Source organism: Sceloporus occidentalis, unplaced genomic scaffold, assembly GCF_023333645.1.
Source record: "Sceloporus occidentalis isolate IW3139 unplaced genomic scaffold, rSceOcc1.0.p SCAF_1, whole genome shotgun sequence".
NCBI lineage: Eukaryota > Metazoa > Chordata > Lepidosauria > Squamata > Phrynosomatidae > Sceloporus > Sceloporus occidentalis.
Genome location: NW_028316981.1, coordinates 187,987,652 through 188,009,306, shown reverse-complemented (window position 1 = coordinate 188,009,306; position 21,655 = coordinate 187,987,652). Strand labels below are relative to the sequence as shown.

The 21,655-nt window shown below is 41.9% G+C and overlaps 1 protein-coding gene across 1 annotated transcript; it reads right to left on the bottom strand.

Annotated features, from left to right (window-relative positions):
* Nucleotides 1-126: 126 nt before the first annotated feature.
* On the bottom strand, nucleotides 127-21,007 carry GCDH (glutaryl-CoA dehydrogenase). The gene is made up of 12 exons (XM_089487264.1): nucleotides 20,880-21,007; nucleotides 18,009-18,144; nucleotides 17,061-17,096; nucleotides 13,121-13,264; nucleotides 11,731-11,793; nucleotides 11,099-11,269; nucleotides 8,847-8,976; nucleotides 8,276-8,492; nucleotides 5,972-6,075; nucleotides 4,471-4,596; nucleotides 3,433-3,593; nucleotides 127-2,060 (listed from the first exon to the last, which is right to left on the bottom strand). The coding sequence occupies exons 2-12, from the start codon at nucleotides 18,109-18,111 to the stop codon at nucleotides 1,987-1,989; spliced, it is 1,329 nt and encodes a 442-aa protein (XP_089343390.1). The 5' UTR covers nucleotides 18,112-18,144; nucleotides 20,880-21,007; the 3' UTR covers nucleotides 127-1,986.
* Nucleotides 21,008-21,655: the final 648 nt, after the last annotated feature.

Genomic DNA, 21,655 nt, shown 5'->3' with positions numbered 1-21,655 from the left:
TCCTATGAATCTTCAAGGTCTTGGAAGTGTCGTTGCTATTATCAAGAATCATTGTTGGACAGTGAGCTTGTTAACTAATTTCATCAATAATCACAGCTCTATCCAAAACAACTGGTTCCACATACATACCAGATAACAGCATACACTTTAATGGCCAGCCAACAAGATGAGCAGAGCTTAGATGGTGCTTTACAATCCAAAGCAGAACTGGGAACATAAACTATTGTTATATAACTATGCTGTAACAACTATGCTGTAATAGCAGCAACCACTAATATACATAAATGCTTAGGTACATGGAAAGTTGCATTTAGCAGTGTAGCAAATGGTCTGATAAATCATGCTGCTTGTTGTTATCAGCCTGTTGTGACTGTCCTGAAACCTCCTTGATAAAATTAATTTATTTAAGCATTTTACATCTGCTTCCAAGCCACATACACTCACTGCAGTGTGGCTCTGGAACCCAGGTACTAAAATCTGCCACCACATCTCCCCCACCCATTTTCTGGGTTCACAGCCACATCAACAGATGTGTAACACCCAAAAACTGCAAGTGGTGCTACAGTGCTGTGAATATTTCACATGACTCAGCACATGGGCAGTCACTGAAAAAAATCTCCTTCCAATGGGCTGGTGGTTTTGTGTTTCGTATCCCCATGTCTGACACCTGCCCAAAAGACTGAAGTCATTTTAATGGCACCTGAACTGTATGGGAAGAGGTCACAGAAAAGCAGCTCCTTCTTCACTAAGATAGTGTTTCGATGTCACCTTTATGGAGAAGAATAAACACCTGTTATCCTAAAAGGAAAACAATGCACTTCCTGATTTTTTAAAAAAAAAATGAATTGAGGCCATCTCTAAACTATTGCTACTCTACTTATAAGACCGGTGGTAATTCCGGTCAATACTACTTTCAAATTGGACCAATGAGCATGGAGCTCTGAGTAAGCATTGTGCCGGTTCGAGTGAACTGTGGAAACACTTAGGAGAAAGAGAGACCAGAAACATAGTGGAGATTATGTTTCTGGGACAAAATCTTTGGTATGTAGGTCACAACATTTCCCCTTAGTCACATTTCCCCTTTGGATCACAAAGTTAGTGGATCATATTCTGAACCAATCATGTTAGTAGGCCTGGTCTTCACCTGGTCACACAGATATCTGTCTACTGCGGAAAATTTATTATGTTCAATTCATACTTTTAGAAAACAGAAGAGAACATACATTCAAGGGAGCTTAGAGGAGACAGTAACACCTCAAAAAATACCTACTCAGTAGGTCAAATAAGGTGCACAGTCCTTTTTTTTAACTAACAAGGGCACCAAAGGCACTGAAGTGCAGCGGTTTGCTGAAGGCTACATGGCAGGATGGGCTGTAAATTCTGATTTCCATCCACAACACTTTATGGTGTTGCAAGACAACAGTTAACCACTTACCCAGCCCTGGCGTTTCACTTTTAAAAAAATCAAACAAATGCTAACTGTTAATTATATGCACACATATGAATCAGACAAAACACAAGGCTTTTGTTCTGGTTGCTTCCTGTAGTAGCAGAAGATTTTTTAATAAAATTTTACCATAAAGCATTAAATGTAACCAGTCATACAACCTACCTGGTTGCCTCACAGACATTTGGCAATTTCTGAGCTTTGCATTGTCCTCCACCATTGTCTGCTTTGCTCCCCAACCCCAGCTCACCTGTCACCTAATGCAAGGACAGTCAAGTGGCATGACAGTGTGCTCTTTTGCCATACTGCAGCATTTCAATGCTTTCTCTCTCTCTATCTCATAAAAATTTCTTAAACACCTCATTTTGGTATTGTTTCAAATTAATTACAAGTATTTGAGCTGAGGTAAAGAAATATATTTGATCAGAACTTGGTCAGCAGCAGTCATGTTCCACTTATGAAGCCACTGTGACATGTCCAACAGTGTCCACTGATGTTCCCACACTGGAGCAACAAAGCTGAATCTTGGGGAAATGTTTTCATTTGCCAACAGTGAAAGCCTGAAGACCAGTTATAGCTCGGCCTAAAATGAGAGCATGGATGTCGTGGGTTCCTGAGGACAAAAACCAATGGGGAAGTAGTTAGACTTAAATGTGCTTTATAATACACAGATAAATATGTATTAAATCACTCCCCATCACCTAGAAGAAAAATGGCCAAAAATAAAGCATCATGTCTCCAGAAGTCTCTCGGGGTTTCCATTCAAGTGCTATTTGCCCACCACTCCACCTCACTTATATTCAAACAACATTTACAAAACTGGAAGAGACTTTCATAAAATTAGGCAAAGAAAATGGGCAGGAAAAATAGGAGATGGGGATGAAAATGGGGCAGGAGCTGAACCCAGAATGGATAGCCACCCCTGCACTTAGTCAATGTCAGGTCACCCATTAATGTTAGTGGGTCTGGACTGAACCCTGAGAACTACTAATTGTTTCAGCAGATTTTGGTGCCAAATGCCATTCAAGGTCTAGACCTCTGCATACTAACAGAAAGCAGCTCAGGAAACACAACATTGTGCAATACCACTTTTTTGCCTGTCTACATGTTCAATCCAATGCTCCGTTCTGAAAAGTGGGAGCTGTTATTGTTTCTTTCCTGTGGTGCTATGGCCATGCCATATCAAGAAGATGGAAGTCCACAATGTGGCGCCTTTCCACATTGGCAATTTTCAGCTATAAACAATAAAACTAATACAGAGAAGAGCTCAGTCATGAACTACTACCATGTCCTCTGTGGCATCTGACATGACTCTAGTGCAGGAGTAGGCAACTACAGGGAGTCATCCCCCCACTTCCAGTTTTGTTTCCAGCCAATTTTTTGACCATTTTGGAGTGTGGATTTTTTGAGAGGGTATAGGAGTTTTTTGGAGAGAGTTTAAGAAGTGTGGAAGCAAATCATTTTGGACTGATTTTGGTAAAAAACAAAATTAACCAAATTGAGGCTTGGGGAGGCGAAGCTTTAGCAGCTGCACCCCACAGGTCATAATTTCCTAACTCCTGCTCTAGTGGCATCCAAAAGAGTGTCTCCAGTAGACATTCCCACACCACTGGAGTACTGTCAGGACAAACCCATAGCCAATGATTCGTTTAGATCCACAATGTATATGGAGTGGATGATCATGCGGCGATATGATCTGGATAGCTTCAGCTATCTATGAGTATTTAGAATTCAATGATAAGTCCATGAAGGCTCATGCTGCCAACTTCCTTCTTTCAGTTAGCTCAAAGATGCCATGAGTATTTAATACTTCAAAGCATTTATCCAGCAAAAGGAATTGCTGAATTCAGATGATAAACTGGTAGCTTCCCCCCCCCCCCAAGCCCTTGATATTCATTTCATGATCCTCACTGGAAGTGACCACAACACAGAGTTGTATTTTCCCATTAATAAGCTTGCTAGGAGCAAATAGGACACCATTTTACCTTCATAGGTGTTGACAGCTTCAAGGTTCATGACGTGCCTGATGACATGGTACTCATCTGCGATTCCATTGCCGCCCAGCATGTCACGAGCTTGCCGGGCAATCTCCAGCGCTTTCCCACAGGAATTCCGCTTCAGCATGGAGATCATCTCAGGGGTAGCCCTAGGGGCACAAAACAGACACTAGAATGGAGCAAAACTTTTGCACTTACATTTAAATGCAAGGAGAGGCAGCCCAATAAGAAGCGATGCAAAATACATTTCTAGACATCAAAGTTTTAAAAAATAAATAAAACAGGCAGCCAGGTAGGAAAACACAGGGACTAGAGCACTAATCCTTGCATCCCCTGCTGCGTTTCAGACAAAAATCTGGCCCCACTTCTCCTAGCTTTGGCAGTGAAGTTCTCATGGGGAACAATGGAGGCTACTACCTGGTGCAGTGCAGCAATATTCATTGGGATAGGAACAGAAGAGAAACAGTTAGACTTCAACTTCCTACTGACTGAAATCTTGGCAAACCAACCCCTCCAATATTAATTTGCTTAAAAGCATTAACATGATAGTGACATGTTTAGCATCAAATCTAGTTTGGCCTAGAGTTTGTGTCAGTTGCAGTAAAGAGTCAATGCAGCAGATTGAGTAAAATAAGGGAATAATTTTGAGACTGAAGGTTGTGGGCAGGGGGGAGATAAAAAGCACACAACTCTTCAGGTAAGAAACTAGTATAACAAGGGAAGCTTCTAACCCAGTTCTTTCTCAGCTGTGAGAGTTTACCAGCAGGGAGTTGCTGGGTTTTCAGCATGATTCCCATATACAAATTCAAATAGTGCTGTTACTTCTTACTTCCTTGGATCACTATAGCTTGATTCCCTACCCCATTCCCCCTCCAAATACAGAGTCACTCTGCAAATACTTTGAGATGTAACCACTGCCCCTTACTCAATTATCAGCTCCTTGACTGAGGCTCAAACTGATTTTGGGGAGGAGAAAAGTCAACAGCACTGATCTGCTGTTATTCTCATGTACAAACACATACTTACTGGTTTTCATCTTTCAAGCGGCCGAGTTGTAGACAAGCTTGTAAGCCAATGGTGATCTCAGTGAGCATGTCAGCCAGCTTCTTCTGGATCAGTTGGTTTCTTGCCAGTGGGACTTTAAACTGGGTCCTAGAAGATACTATTGATTGGTAAGTTAAAGCAATGCACAGCTAAACTGATGGGGAAGTTCAGCCAGCTGAATTATATCATGCAATTTGGGTGTACATACATATGGGCCAACAAAGACCCCTCTGAGTCCACAAGTGCACTATCACCTCATCCCTGAATTATAACTGGAGGCTCTGAGTATTTATAGTGAGGTTGCATGACTGGCCTTCCAAATGCTGATAGACTACTGATGACAGACTACTACTCCCATCATTCCACGCCACTGGCTAGGTAGACTAGAACTGATGGCTACTGGAGTTCAGCAATATTAGGAGGGTTACAATAGGCTCACCTAGCTCCAGCCTAGAGGGAAAATACAAGTAAGAGGTGTATGAAAACTTAATACTTGGGAGGTGATGGGCCTTGCTAGCTATCTTCACTGGTTATGGGATTCAACAGTGCAGTTTAGATTAGGAAGAGAGCTATAATACGGTAGAGACTATGACCTTGAGACACAAGCCCTGTGACCAGAACCAAGAAGGTTGTCAACCAAGTCCCATGCATGCAAGGTAAGATGTATCAATAAAAAAGAGTGCTGACATGGAAAGGGAAATGGAGACTTGGAAATTGCAATGCTCTCATTGGTTTCTAAGCCTAAAAATTCTCTCTGCAATATAACACAAGTCCTGAACACTACACACACAGAGAAGAGAGAGATTCAGATTCTGTCAGTTTTAGGCAGGATTCCACACACAAAGGAATGCAGAAAATTAACTGTTTCCCATACTGGCTGGTATCCTGTTATGGCATATGCAAGTGTAAGTCAGTCTTATGCCTGCATATGTCTTTTTTGGTCAATACTGGAATGGTATTCCTTCCTTCCCCTACAATGATACAAAACTAACTCTAAAGTAAGCCCAGAGGGTAGAGAATGGCCAGTTGTACTATAGTTGTGTGTGTGGCCATACAGGATTCCAGGCAATGTCTCCACTTCCAAGGAGAGTAAATGTTCCTACCAGACTACATAGAAGCATATAGGATACTTTAACATCTCACTACTCTCCATGTCCTCAAGAGAAAATGTCTAGCATGCCATTCAAGTCTATCTGCTGAAAGACTGCACTTCAAATCATAGTTTAGTCATGAACACTGAGGCTGGACTGGGGGAAGCTTTAAACCAAAACACTTGTCTCCAGACTTTTTCATTCACTTGCAAGACGGGGATAACCACACTGGCTTAGGTACCGGGCTGGAGTCAATATCACCATGGCAATGCGTGTAAAATAGTGAGAGCTTAAGAAGAAATAGTATACATATATTGTTGCAGGTATGTGTTCATTCTTTTTGTGCATTCACCTCCAAATCCACTCCCATCCCCTTTTGCCTGAGACCTTACCTGTCTAGGGTATACTGCCGGGCTGTATGCATACAGAATTCAGCTGCTCCCAGGGCTCCCCATGATATGCCATAGCGAGCATTGTTCAGGCAGCCAAAGGGACCCTGAGGGAAGAAGAAAGCATGGAAGATTCAACTAAGAAATTGCTTGGGATTCCCTGGTTTTTGTATGAAAGAGCCCTCACTACCTCAGAACTCTGAAAGGACAATTTCAAACAGAGCTTCATCCAGGGTATTGCCCAAATTTAGTCTTAGGTGTGTGACCATACAGCTGCTGTTAGCCAGACAGACCACAACTAACAAGGCAGAAATAAAAACTTGGGGTTGGTGTGCAGGTACAAAACATCAGTACTGAGAAGTGTCCATTTTTAAATAGTCTTCTTCTCCTCTTTAGTTTAATGAAATCACCATCCGACCTAGAAAAGTGGAAAAATTATAAGGCATGTGTATTAACCTGGAAGTCTGATCAGGCCCTCATAGCAAATAGATTTGAGGACAGTCAGGTTGAGGCGAAGTTCCTGACACAAGAGAAAATTTATTGAAAAATAGTGGGCGCATCACACTTTTGTTGTGATTAAGCTGCCCATGTTCTTTGCCTGGGTAGGAGAGCAAGGTAGTTCTCTGATTCTTCTAGACAAAGACCTTTCTTTCTACATTGGGATAGGAACTACATAGCCCTCCAGGTGTTGTTGAGCAACAACTCCACAAGCCCTAACCATCATAATCAAAGGTGAGGAATACTGGGAGATGTAGCCCAACAATCTCTCGGGGCCCTTTCACACTACACATTATAGCACTATGAATCCCCTTAACTGCCATGGCTGTATCCTATGGAATCCTGGGACCTGTAGTTTGATCTGAGGTAACAAAAGAGCTCCCTAACTGATAATTCTAAAGGCCCCTCCCTAAACTGCAAATCCCAAGATTCTACAGAATGGAATCATCACAATTAAAGTGGAATCATAATGCTATATTTGTGTAGTGTGAAAGGCTCCCTGGAAAGCCATAAAATTCCCATCCAGCCCTGATCTAGATGCTCTCCAAGAGAAATGTAAAAGCTATAGCAAAATCTCAGCTCCCTTTTCTTCAGGGAAAAAAGAGCAACCAACTCCATATGCTTGCAGCTAAAACTGTGTGATTTTAGCCAGAAGTGGCTTTTATCACTTAACTCTAGAGGGCTTAGTGTTGGGTGAGTTAGTGCATCCTTACGGCTGTGTTGATTTTTCTTCTAGTAGATACAGTAAGTCTGTAATGTCTATTAAAAACGTCCTGTGGACAATGTTTATAGTCTTGACAATTTATCTGTGTGACAGTTTATTACATCTACTACAGCATGTTTCCTTGATATCTGTAAGAATGCATATAAAGTAATCGTAAATTCTAGTTCTTTGGAATACTTGCTCAAGTTCTCTCTGATATTCTCATCTTTTTGAGTACAACAACATTATTTGTTTCCTTAGGTTTCAGGTATGTCTTACCTGCTTAGCTAAAAACAACGTCATTTCATACTAGAAAAATATAGCAAGACATTTTCCAAGTTTCAGCACATTTGTCACAGATATCAAATGGACATATCTTGCAGTTTTCCAGTTCTATTGTAGATGTCCAGGTTGCCATTAACATTTTGCTAAATGCACTGGGCTGATATAATGCACCAATAGTACAGGATCAACCACAGTTGTGTGCCTTCAAGTTGATTCCAATTTATGGAGACCCTAAGGTGAAACTATAATGGAGTTTTCCTGGCAGTTTCTATTCAGAGGAGGTTTGTCATCACCTTCCTGAAGATGAGAGAGAATGACATGCTCAGGATCACTCAGTGGGTTTCTATGACCAAGTGGGGATTTGAACTCTAGTCTCCCAGAGTCCTATTCTGACACTCAAACCACTACACCAGTGATGGCCAAACTCTGGTCCTCCAGGTGTTTTGGACTTCAGCTCCCACAAGCCTCAGCCACCTTGGCCAATGGTCTGGGATGCTGCGAGTTGAAATCCAAAACACCTGGGAGGCTAGGGTTTGGACATCAGCGCACTACACCACACTGGCTCTAGAACCAACCATCCCCTGCTGAAAATTATGTCAGTTCCATTGTCCAAAGGTTTTAATGCCTGCAATCTGTCTCTCGATGGTTTAGCAGAGAGGCAGATGCTAGTGCCGGACAGTTCCAGACATGAAAAAAAACCTTGGATTGAAATAACACCACCCTGTCTTCATGATGTCTCTTAGTAACAAACTAGTGACTACATATAAACTAGTAGACAAACTACTGTATTTCTAGCTACATACAACTGGTAGAGAACTTACAGCAAGTCCAGACACATTGGGCAGAAGGTTTTCTTCAGGTACCTCCACATCCTCCATAACAAGCATCCCAGTGATAGAGGCCCGCAGTGAAAATTTGCCCTCAATCTTTGGAGTGGAGAGACCCTTCATTCCACGCTCCAAAAGGAAACCCCGCACTTTCCCATCTTCACAAACAGCCCACACCACACACAGATCAGCCATTGGTGCATTAGTGATCCTGAGAGAACAAGAAAGAGAGGTTGGTTATTTTACATACACTCAAAATTTCAAAGATATCAGTGAACAACTAAACCTGAACACAGGAGAGCAAAAGGGATTGCTTGGTAATAAGATATATGAAGTACGTCTAGATCAGTGGCTGAGTTGATCTAGGGCTGATACCAAGCATTTCCAAAAAAAGAACCTCAGACTAGAAGCATCTATACTATCTATATTGCTACCTAAAGTAATATTCCCTCAAACCTGTCTTTGCTATAAGCACTGGTCTCTTGCTTTTGTCTGCAATCTTTTACTTGCTCTGGGCCACTCCATTGTCCCTAATCCTGGGCACCAAGATAACTGCAGATCTCACCAAGTCTTGGTACCGTTGAGTGTGTAGGTCTTTCTGGAGGGGTTGTACTTGGCTCGGGTCTCCATACTACCAGGGTCACTTCCATGGTTGGGCTCTGTAAGCCCAAAACAGCCCAGCAACTCTCCCTTGGCTGTAGGGGGAAGGAAAAGAGATGATGAGCTTCTGCTCCACCCAAAGCAATCCTTCCCTCTACCTGCAGTCAAACCTCATCATATCTACTCATCTACTGTAAAAATAATCCTGTTTGAGACTGCTTTAATTGCCTAGGCTCAATGCTAGGGAATTTTGAGAACTGTAGTTTTGTGAGACATTTGGGATTCTCTGTCAGAGCGCTCTGGTGCCACAATAAACTACAATTCCCAGGATTCCCTAGCACTCAACCTGGGCAGTTAAAGCAGTCTCAAACTGGATTATTTCTGCAATGTGTTTTGGATGTAAGAATTTTCTCCTGATGGCTTCTTCCTGACTGAAAGCACGACAGACTTTATCTTAAGGGCAGCACTCAAACCTTCTGGTTCTCTTATAGTGATTCATTTACCATTTCAAAAATTCAGAAATAATTATTTATTGATTAAAGAGTTGGACATTTCCAAAAGAACAGAAAATGATACTGGTGGGGTGGAGGAAGACAGACAGAAAGACACTAGCAATGGTTTTAAAGTAAGATCTTAAAACTGGAGACCCAAAGTGAAATACAGATATAAAGAAGTGAGAAATACGAAAGGTGTCTAAGTAGAATATCACGAGAATAAGCAGTAAAGACAGGGAGAAAGGACAGGAAAACAAAATAAAATAAGGAAGTAGGCAAGATCTATCAGAATGAAATGAAAACATTATCCGAAAGTGCAATCTGATACACAAGAAAAGATTGGGAGAAACAGAAAATAAGTTAAGACTCTAACATTAAACTGAGAGAGCTAGAGGGAAGTCCGGGAAGGAATTCTTTCACTTTTATCCAAAACAACGGATGAGATACTGTTCAAGCAAGTGGTCACACTGCAAACTACAAAACTAAGACATGAGCTACGTCGCATCACTTCATTCTTCATTTTCTTTATCCTCTTCATGATTTTATTACCCCTTTTTTGAAAAAAACACTGGATATGGTTTGAAGGCACATTTTGCGACCCAGCTGCTGAAATGAAGCAAGCCTGATCAGTTCTAAGAATGGGAAGCTATCTGGGAACTCTGGCCAAACTCTAGGAAACCATAATGTTTTGCCCATGCAGTTTCAGGTTCTCCATGCATTTCAGCAATTATCAGACTCCCAGAAAGGCCCCTGCTGTGGCTTACCAGTGGGGAGGGGAGGAGGAAATTCAAATGATGAAGCAACTGGTGTCAAGTCAGAGCTGGTAAGAAATTAGGATTTACTCAAAGATGGAGGGCACCATTTCTCCCTTTCTGGGATCCCAGAGCAGCTGCATCTTGACTATCTGAATTGCTTTCCCTTCTCTTCCTTTCCTTCCCCACCAGTAAGTAGAATAGCAGTGGCCCTTCCCAGTGCTTTAAAATTGTGGGGGAAGTTTTAGATGGAGAGCAAAAGGCTAATAGCAAACACCTCCTGCACCTTCAGTTTATATCTGAAGTAATATTAGTGTGCATTCAAGAGACATACATGTATGTAAATCAGTGGTTCTCAAATGGTGGGACAGGACCTCCGGGGGCCTGGAAGACTTGGGAGACCCTGATCCCTCCTCCTCCTCTTTCCAAAGCCTTTTATATTTAAAATTTACACATGAATTTACGTAAATAAAACTGTTCTAATTTGAATGATTTTATTTCCTTATAAAATGTTAAAAAATGAAACTTTGCAAGTGTGTGAATGAAAGTAAACTAAATAAACAAAATGTTATTTATATACTATGTTGTGTGTGTATGTGTGTGTGAGAGAGAGAGAGGGAGAGAGAGAGAAATATCTGCATGTAGATGTAAAGGTGGGTAAAAAGTTTGAGTACCACTGATGTGAATCATACTTAAGGAGTATGTGCCACCAATATAATGCACCCTTAGTGTGTAGCGCCATGATTTCTAGGACTGGCAAAAAAGTAGAATAGAGATAATCTGTAATACGTTTTATTTTAAAGAAGAGTGAATAGCAGTAAAATTAATCTGTTTCTGGATCTCATGCGATTAGTAAATGTGACTGGAAATCAGTAAATATAAATGCAACTGCGTAGGACACAGGAGATGGATGCTCCAGTCTAGAGATTCAATTGAACTCCACATTCGATATTTTGAACCTGTTCACTCACCTAGGCGTGGCAAGTACTTCTGCTTCTGCTCTTCTGTCCCATAGGCATATATAGGGTGCATTACCAAAGATGATTGAACACTCATGACTGATCGGTAGCTGCTGTCCACCCTCTCAACCTCTCTTGCCAGGAGTCCATAAGCCACATAGGTGGTTCCCGCACAACCGTAACCTAAGAGGAATAGAAGTAGAGATTTGAAAAATGAGCTATGAGTTCCTCTGGACAACAAGAACCCCTCTGAAGATGTATAGAGGAAAGGGAAGAGGACTGATTATTAAATGGTTTTGAGGCCCTAACATCCCAAATTACCATTCAATAAACATAAATTTTTCTTGACCTTTACAGATCTGTACAAGAGCTACATCGCCACGCTTTAAAAATACCAAACAAATAATATAGAACAATTGTTACACCTTCAGCCAATCTTAGAAAATGTTTTAGTACATTAAAAAGGTAGACTCAATATCTCGCTTCCCCAGTATCACAAATACAAATTGGTGCAAATAAATAAATCATATTCTCAAGAGCTTTCCATACCCTTTCTTTTCCATACCTTTCCATACACTTTCAATTAATGAAGCTATGAGCTGACTCATTACCATGGAAATGAATAATAAATAATACAATATTACCTTTGATGGTAGAGCCTAGGACACCCAGCTCTCCCATTTCTGAAATAATTTCCCGATGAAAGACTGGAAAGCAGAGAAAGGGAAAAAAGGAAAAGCTGTCATGTAGATAACATCATAGGCAAAACATGATGTGATTTCTGATGTGTTAAAGCCTGCTTTCTGTTCCATAGCAACTTGGCAATGACACTGTTCAGCTGTTTCCAAAATCTTATTACTAACAAGGAAAAGATGATTATCCCATTAATGGGGCCAGTCTCATGCCTTTTATGTGTGGGAGCCATAAGGAGAGACCATAGTATCGAGGGTAACTCTCAGACCAACACCTGTGGAGCAACCCATGCTACTGTTGTTGTTGCATGCCTTCAAGTCATTTCTGACCTATGGTGACCCTAGGGTTTTTGGGCAACTTTCTTCAGAGGAGGTTTGCCATTGCCATCCTATGAAGCTGAGAGTATGTGACTTGCACAAAGTCACCCAGTGGGTTTCCATGGCTAAGCCGCTCAAACCATTACACCACACTGGCCATAAATACAACTAAGTCCAGCGTGGCCCCAAAGCTGAACAATAATTTGACTCATATGATGTAGTAGGTTTGAGTGTTGGACTATGACTCCAGAGAGCAGGGTTCGATTCTCAGCTCAGACATGAAACCCACTGGCTGACCTTGGGCAAGTTACATGCTCTCAGCCTCAGCGGAAGGCTATGGCAAACCTCCTCTGAACAAATCTTGCCAAGACAACCCCAGGATAGGGTAGCTTTAGTGTGGCCATAAGATGGAAATGACTTGAAGGCACACAACAGCACACTATATTAAGATTAAAAAACAACTAAAAGCAAGGCTGAGGCAAAACTAGATCATGATCTATGGAGAATATACGTAGATCAGCAGTTCCCCACTTTTTAGCAAAAGCAACCATGATCCCTTCCAGTGCTACTAAACAGAAAAACCAGATTTGTATTGTCATCTGTGAAAGAACCCTGAACCCAGTGTTGGTAGTGGAAACATTAATTGTCAGCATGGAATATGTCCTTTCCTCTGCTTCACTTTTGCACCTGACTCTGGTTGGTAGACTTGAAAGCAACAACCAATTAATAAAAATTCAACAAAACTGTGAAGAACAGAATAAACATTCAACGTCTAGGGTCTTTCTGGGTGGATTTAGATGTTCAGATTCCTTTTTTTGGTTCTGATCCAAGAGGTACAGCAAAAATTACAGATTTTTTCCATGCTCCACAGAATCAGACCATTAATTAGTAACTCAATGTGATAAAGTACTAACCAGCAAACAGAGGAAACAAGACAGCACACAAGGAATGGATGGTACTTAGCCCCAAAGCAGAGCACAACACAGAATGCTTAGAAACGTGCAATAGGTTAGGAAAATTGTACCTTCATTTCGATTGGCCATAAGGATCCTGGGCATTAGCTTTTCTTGGCAATAGGTACGAAATGAATCCCGAATCATTATTTCCTCTGGAGTAAGGAGCTTCTCCAACTGTAGGGCATCTTGCCAGTCAAACTGGGCTTTGGGGACTGGGAGAACGAAGACAGAAACAACTTAAAGCATTAGGAATTTGGTACAGAATTTCCCTCATCACTATGAAAGGCATCAATACAAGACACCCTTCCCCAAATTTTTTAAACTGTTGAGACTATTTGCAACCTCCCCAACTCCAGACAGAAGACTACCATAGCAAATAAACATTAGGCTGCACAATGTTATTAACTGCATACTCTTCAACTCCTTTTCATTTAACCTGCACAAAGGGAGATGCACAACTATAAGACTATGCTAACTGGCAAAGGTTTGCTTCCATGTTATATAGAAACCTTCGCTCATCAGAATGAAAAGTAATAGCCAGCTATCAACATTTAAAGACCACATGATCAGAAATTATTTAAAAATATTCACTACCTGGCAGGAGAATTACAGGGACTCCACTGTTATTTGTAGCATCAAATTAGATGCTACAGTTTTCAGACTGGATGCAAAAAAAAAAAAATGCTTTTCTTAAGAGATGGATGCAATGAACAAAGAGGAAACAGTCATATTGGAAGGAATAACCTTCCACTGGTGACTGGTGCTTTTACACATAACTACAGCTGCATCTGCACTTCTGAAATAATCCAGACTGACACCACTTTAACTGCCATGGCTTAGTGCTATGGAATCCTGGGATCTGTAGTTTGTTGTGGCACTAGAGAAGGCTAAATGTCTCACAAAATTACAGTTCCCAAAATTCCATAGCATTGCGCCATGGCAGTTAAAATGGTGTCAATGGCGCTCTTCAGATGGGCTCCTCGCCCCTCGCACGTAACGAGGGTGCAGTCATGGCGGCCTCGATGATTACATCAAACACGCACCGCCTCCAAACGGAGTGGCGTGCGTGTGACACCTTTGCGCCATTCCAGGCCACTTACGGTGGCCTAGGTATGGCATTGGAAGGAGCTCCGAAACGGAGCTCCTTCTGGGGGAACGCCTTGTTCCCACAGCCACCAAACGGCTGCGGGAACGAAGACGGGGGAAAGGGGCCGAGCGGCCTCTTTCTCTCCTGGCAGCGGCTCCCCGGGGTGTCCTGGGGCATGAACATGTATAAGAAATGGAAAAAGGGGGAAATCACGAAAAAAGAATTCAAAGAAATAGCAGGCATGTGTAGGGGTAAAGTCAGAAAAGCTAAAGCGCAGAATGAACTCAGGCTTGCTAGAGAGGTTAAGAACAATAAAAAGGGCTTTTTTGGATATGTCCGCAGCAAGAGGAAGAAGAAGGAAACGGTAGGGCCACTGCGTGGAGAAGATGGCAAAATGCTAACAGGAGACAGAGAAAAGGCAGAATTACTCAACACCTTCTTTGCCTCAGTCTTTTCAGAAAAGGCAAAGGGTGCTCAACCTGAGGATAATGGAGCAGAGGACAGAATAGGGGAATTTCAGCACAGAATAAGTAAAGAGATAGTAGAGGAACACCTTGTTAATCTAAATGAATTTAAGTCTCCGGGACCAGATGAACTCCATCCAAGGGTATTAAAAGAACTGGCAAAAGTAATATCGGAGCCATTGGCAATCATATTTGAAAACTCCTGGAGAACAGGAGAGATCCCAGCAGACTGGAGGAGGGCAAACGTTGTCCCCATCTTCAAAAAGGGGAAAAAAGAGGATCCCACCAATTATCGTCCAGTTAGTCTGACATCAGTTCTAGGAAAGATTCTGGAGCAGATCATTAAACAGAGAGTTTGTGAACATCTAGAAGGCAATGCCATAATCACAAAAAGTCAACATGGGTTTCAGAGAAACAAGTCATGCCAGACAAATCTAATCTCTTTCTTTGACAAAATTACCAGATTGGTAGATGAAGGGAATGCTGTGGATATAGTATATCTTGATTTCAGTAAGGCCTTTGACAAGGTTTCCCATGACATTCTTGCAAACAAGCTTGTAAAATGTGGGCTAGACAAAGGAACTGTTAAATGGATCTGTAATTGGTTGACCGGCCGAACCCAAAGGGTGCTCAACAATGGCTCCTTTTCATCCTGGAGAGAAGTGACCAGTGGGGTCCCACAGGGCTCTGTCCTGGGCCCAGTGCTATTCAACATCTTTATCAATGACCTGGATGACAGAATTGGGAGCATACTTATCAAATTTGCAGATGACACCAAATTAGGGGGAATAGCTAATACCCCAGAGGACAGGATCAAGATTCAAAATGACCTGAATAGACTAGAAAGCTGGGCCAAAGCTAACAAAATGAAATTCAACACAGAGAAATGTAAGGTATTGCACTTAGGGCGGAAAAATAAAATGCACAGATATAGGATGGGTGACACCTGGCTGAATGAAACTACGTGTGAAAGGGATCTAGGAGTCCAAGTGGACCACAAGTTGAACATGAGTGAACAGTGTGATGTGGCAGCTAAAAAGGCCAATGCTATTTTAGGCTGCATCAATAGAAGTATAGTGTCTAGATCAAGAGAAGTAATAGTGCCACTGTATTCTGCTTTGGTCAGGCCCCACCTAGAATATTGTGTTCAGTTCTGGGCACCACAATTCAAAAAGGACATTGAGAAACTGGAGCGTGTCCAAAGGAGGGCGACAAAAATGGTGAAGGGTCTGGAGACCATGCCCTATGAGGAACGACTTAGGGAGCTGGGGATGTTTAGCCTGGAGAAAAGAAGGTTAAGAGGTGATATGATAGCCCTGTTTAAATATTTGAAAGGATGTCATATTGAGGAGGGAGCAAGCTTGTTTTCTGCTGCTCCAGAGAACAGGACCCGGAACAATGGATGCAAGCTACAGGAAAAGAGATTCCACCTGAACATTAGGAGGAACTTCCTGACAGTAAGGGCTGTTCCACAGTGGAATGCACTTCCTCGGAAGGTGATAGAGTCTCCTTCCTTGGAGGTCTTTAAACAGAGGCTGGATGGCCATCTGTCAGGGATGCTTTGATTTGGATTTCCTGCATGGCAGGGGGTTGGACTGGATGGCCCTAGTGGTCTCTTCCAACTCTAAGATTCTATGGTTCTATGATTCTATGAAGCCCTAAGGACACCTCTTTTCAGGACCAGGGAGAAGCGGCATTTTGCAGCTTCTCCCTGGTCCTGAAAAGCGCCAGACTGGGGCCTTTGGGCTGCCCCTGTGGCTGCCCTGGCCCCAATCCGTGCTTCAATGGAGCGGCTGCAGGCTGCCTGAAACGGGCAGTCTGTACCCCGCCAAACTGGATTATTTTTGCAGTGCAGATGCAGTTTACATTTGGTTGACTCTCTGAAACACTTAGGGCTGTTTTATGCAACACAGTTATAGCACTATGATTCCTCTTTAAAACTTTCATGGATCCATCCTATGGAATTCTGGAATTTAGAGTTTAAGGAGGGGTCTTTAAAATCCCCAGGCACAGAATCCTCCTCTGGTGACTCTTATCAAACTACAAAGCCCTGCATTCCTCAGGATGCAGCCATAGCAGTTAAAGGGAAATCATAGTAAAGAGAAATCATAAAGGATAATCCTTTGGACCTGTATTTTGTCGTGGCACCAGAGCTCTCTGACAGAGAAGGCCAAATGTCTCACAAAACTACAAATCTCAAAATTCCATAGCATTGAGCCATGACAACTAAACAATTGTCAAATCGCGTTAATTTAGCAGCGCAGATGCAACTGAGATTCAAACTAGCATGCCGGTGAATAAATGGAAGCAGGAAGGATCCAGCTTCCCAAATCTTTTATAAAGGAACAGCTCTGTGGAAAAGGAGTCCACTGAAAGTAACATGATGGCTGGGAGCCCAAACAAAGAGCTCAAAAATCAAAGGTCATCAAATTCTTCACACAAGAGCCACCTGCTTACCTTTCACTTCCTTCCCTAAGGGCGATGCTTCTTTTTCTGCAAGGTAAGTGAAAAACATTATGCAATTTCTCTGCTCAGACATTTCTTCTCCTCTCCTTCCTTTATCTATGGCAGGCATCCTCAGGTAAGCTCAGAGCTTGCAGAGCCAGGAAACTTGAATATTTAAGATCCTAAAAAGCTGCTTCCAGCCAATGTAGATGTTCTCTAGATGACCCATCTGGTAAGGTCTAATGTGGTATATAACAGATTGCTATGTTTAGTAAGTTAACAGCCTTGGGCAACCTTTCCCTGACTCCTCATGCCATACAACCAAGTGCAAAAGCCTTCATTCTCAAAGTAGAACCCTGTAAGGGGCTGCTCAGGCCAGCCTAGGGTGGCGTCGGGGTGTCATGTCCACATGACACACAGCCCAATTCTGCCCCAGGGCACCATGACACCACTCCATATGGTGCACGGCATCATGGTGCTCCTCTGGCGCTGCGTCCATATGATGCAGCACTAATGGAATGCCTTCAAACCACGGCACTGAGGTTATCGCGCCCTTTACAAGGCGCAAAAAGGAAGACTGTGGAATGACCTGCCAGAAGAGATTGACAGCTGAATACGCTGTCTGAATTTAAGACATCATTAAAGACCAGGCTCTTCCGGCAGATTTATCCAGATTATTTTTAAATTCTGAATTTTAAATGATGAAGTTTAGGTGTGGATTGTTTTAATATGTGTATATCTTTGATGTGTGTTTTAACTATTGCATTTTAATTGATGTTGCTTGTCTGTTAATCATAGTTAATCTCCGCCTCGATCATGGGGAGAGGCAGTTAAGACAACAAATAAATAAATAAGTATTATTATTCAAAGGAATAAATGATACCACACCTTTCAAGCACCTCTCCCTCCCAGTGTCTCTAACAGCCAAGTCATTAATTTTGGCAAAGTTTGCCTACTCACCCTTTTGCACAGCGGCACTTGTACCCTGTGTCCGGATATCACCGGGACCTAACACAACACGGCTGCATTGCAGGAGCCTCCGGGTGGGTAATCTCAGTGCCATTAAGATGATTCTTGAAAGAGCCTTGCAAGAGGGCTATAAAAAAAGAAATCATAAAATCACAGTCATAAACTTCAGAGACCTATACTGCACTGCTAACTAAAACTCCACTCTGTGAACACAACTCAAATTGTGCTAAAACGTTTGAAACAGATCATGAAGGTTGTAACTCAGTTGACAGGTAATGTTTAAACCAACTAAGCCAGCCAACCCTGCTAAGCTGTATCCTGTGTCAGGTGCATCTTTTAAATTCCTTTATTTTATAGTTCAAGAATGCCATTCGGAAACAAACTCTTCAATTACCGTGAGTTTAATCAAAACAACTTGCTGTAAAAGACAACGTACTTCTTAAAGAACAATTAGTATTTAAGCTAGTGGCCAGAACATCGAAACTACATTTTCCTACTTAATTTTCTGATTTAGACCTATATTGGTATTATGCAAAAAAAAAAAAAACCCAAAAAACAACACAACACCCCCCCCCCCGAAAAAACTGATTTAAATCAAAACAACAACAACATTAACCCAAAAAAACCATTTTGAGGTTGTTATTTTCAAACTGTTTTTCCCAACCCTGATCTTTAGCCTGGTCATATTTAACTCCATAAAATAATCAGAAACCAGTGAAGTGAAAAACCCTTTCAACCCACACACCAAGCCAAAAGGGTAAAAGGAGACATATCCAGGGCAGCTGTGTTGGTCATGTTGTTGTTGTGTACCTTTGAGCCATTTTTTCCTTATGGGGTTTATCATGGGGTTTTCTTGGCAAGTTTCATGGGGTTTTCATGGCAAAATATCATGGGGTTTTCTTGGCAAGTTTCTTCAGAGGGGGTTTGCCACTGCCATCCTCTGAGGCTGAGAGAGTATGACTTGCCCAAGGTCACCCAGTGGATTTTTATGCTTGAGCAGTGATTTGAACCCTGAGATGTAGTCCAACTACCCTCCAGAGATGTAGTCCAACACCCAGATCATTATGCCACACTCTCCATATAGCAAAGTACAATAACATCCCAAATTCCCAAAATAGTACCACCTTTATTCGACCAAACAAATAAAAGTAGCACTGTTTTGTGGATTTTGGATGTTATTGTACTATAGAGTTCTAAATTTCCAATTCTAGATTTTTTGGAAGGAAAACTGACATTCTTGTGCTGTCAGGCCTTTTCAGACTGATAAAGGCTGAGATTTAAATACTGTGTGGTTTAAATTTTAAGGTTTGTATTTTTAACATGTTACATTTGAATTCATACCTGTTTTAACTTTAAACATTTAACTGTTTTTAAAATTTTATATTTATATAGTTTAATGTTGTTGTGCTGTTTTTAAATTGTATTGCTTTCAGTTTGCTGTCTGTCGCCTTGAGTCCGTATATTGGGAGAAAGGCAGGATATAAGAAAATAAAATAAATAAAATAAATAAAATAAAATAAAAAGAGAGGAATTAATTAAGACCTTTTCGAAATTGGCTAGGTTCATAAGATTAAAGTATAACATGTTAAAGCAAGTTATAAAAGGTTAAGTAATAATATGTTAACTTTATACTGATTATGTGTATATAAGGGTTACATTTGGACATTGGTCTCTAGATATAAATAAAGATATATATAATTATACAGAGCGCCAATGTGGCATAGTGGTTTGAATGCTGGACTGGACAAACATGCCAAGAAAAACCCATGATAGGTTCGCCTTAGGATCACTGTAAATCGGAAACTTGAAGGCACCCACCAACAACCTGTGCAGGCGACACTCTCTCAGCCTCAGGGAAAGGTCATGGTAAAACCCCCTCTGAACAAACCTGGCAAAGAAAACCCTGTGATAGGTGCATGAAGACACACAACAACAGCTAATATTAGGTTGTATCTCCACCACTTTGGGGTTCAGGGTGACCAGATGCCCTTCTTTTCCAGCACACATCCTTCATTTCAGCCTTCTGTCCAGGAGGAATTCCAAAACAGGAATTATATTTATATTAGTGAATGTATATTTGTGTTATATTTTTCTTAAAGGACCTACATTTTACAGTACCACGTCCTCTTTTGTGGTTATGGCATCTGTTCGCCCTGTCTGGCTCGATTCCCATTTTGGCCATGGAAACCCACTGTGTGACCCTTGAGCAAGCCACAATCTCTCAGCCTCAGAGGAAGGCCATGGCAAAAACCTCCTCTGCACCAATCGTGCCAAGAAAACCCCAGGATAGGTTCACCTTAGGATCCCCATATGTCAGCAACAACTTGATGGCACCCTACAACTAGGGCAAGGCACACTCTCTCAGCCTCAGGGGAAGGCAATAACAAGCCTCCTCTGAACCAATCTTGCCAAGAAAACCCCATGATAGGGTGGCCTTTCTCAAGGAAATGAGAGATGGGTTTCTTGGAGTGGGGAGGCAGGGTTCCCTAGTGGTTTGCACAGATCCACACAGAGAAAGGGGGCAATATTTGCAGCCACCTGCATAGGACTCACCTGCTTCCCACCCAGGCTTGCTCTTTCCCTGCTTGCTTTCCCAGGCCCTGACCTTGCATAAGCCACTTAGTTGCACAACAACAACTAAGGCAAGTCACATTCTCTCAGCCTCAGGGGATGGCAATGGTACAAACCTCCTCTGAACAAACCTTGCTAAGAAAACAGCATGCTAGGAGTCAACAACAAAGGAGAGTCAGGGAAATGTGATGTGGGTGGCTGGGAAAGGGGTGGGGCAGGGTTCCCTAGTGGTTTGCACAGATGCACCCAGAGAAAGGGGGCAATATTTGCACCCACCTGCATGGGACTCACCTGCTTTCCTCCTAGGCTTACTCTCTTGCTTGCTTTCTCAGGCCCTGAGCTTGCATAAGCCACCTGGTTGCAATGCAAGCCCAGCCTTCCTCCCTGGAGGAGAAGGAGGAGGAGCAGCTACATCTTCCGTCCATTGGCTGGGAAGGAGGGAGTCACCTTGCTGGGACTACATCTCCCAGCATCCCACAGCCAACATGGCTGCCCTGGCCCAGCAGGATTCTGGGAGTTGCAGTCCCAAGTCCATCTTTCAAACTTTTGCATCCAGAGGCAGAGACCCAGTCCTGTGTAGCCATATGCACAATAACATCCCAAGTCCACAAAGCAGGGATATCTTGATGGGGGCAAACCAAAATGCACATTACTCAAGTTGCAAGCTGGACCCCACTGTTTATTTTTGTCTTTAGCATTTTAATACATTTTTTTTAGTATTTTAGCATTTTATAGTGTGGTGTTTTTATAGTTCGTTTTTGATTGCATATGTTCTGAGGCACTGACCTAACATCATACCATTATTATTATTATTATTATTATTATTACAGCTAGCCCTCCACATTTGCACATTTGACTTTTGCAAATTTAATTATTTGCAGGGGTTTTTGGGGTAATATTTATTGAAATTTTCATATTAAACATATAAAAACAATATACATTGAACTTAAATCACTAACAACAGACTAATACAAACTAAAAACTGGTATGATACAAGCTAAACACATACTAATACAAACTAAACACTAGTTAAATCACTAACAACAGAATTATATAGTACAAACTAA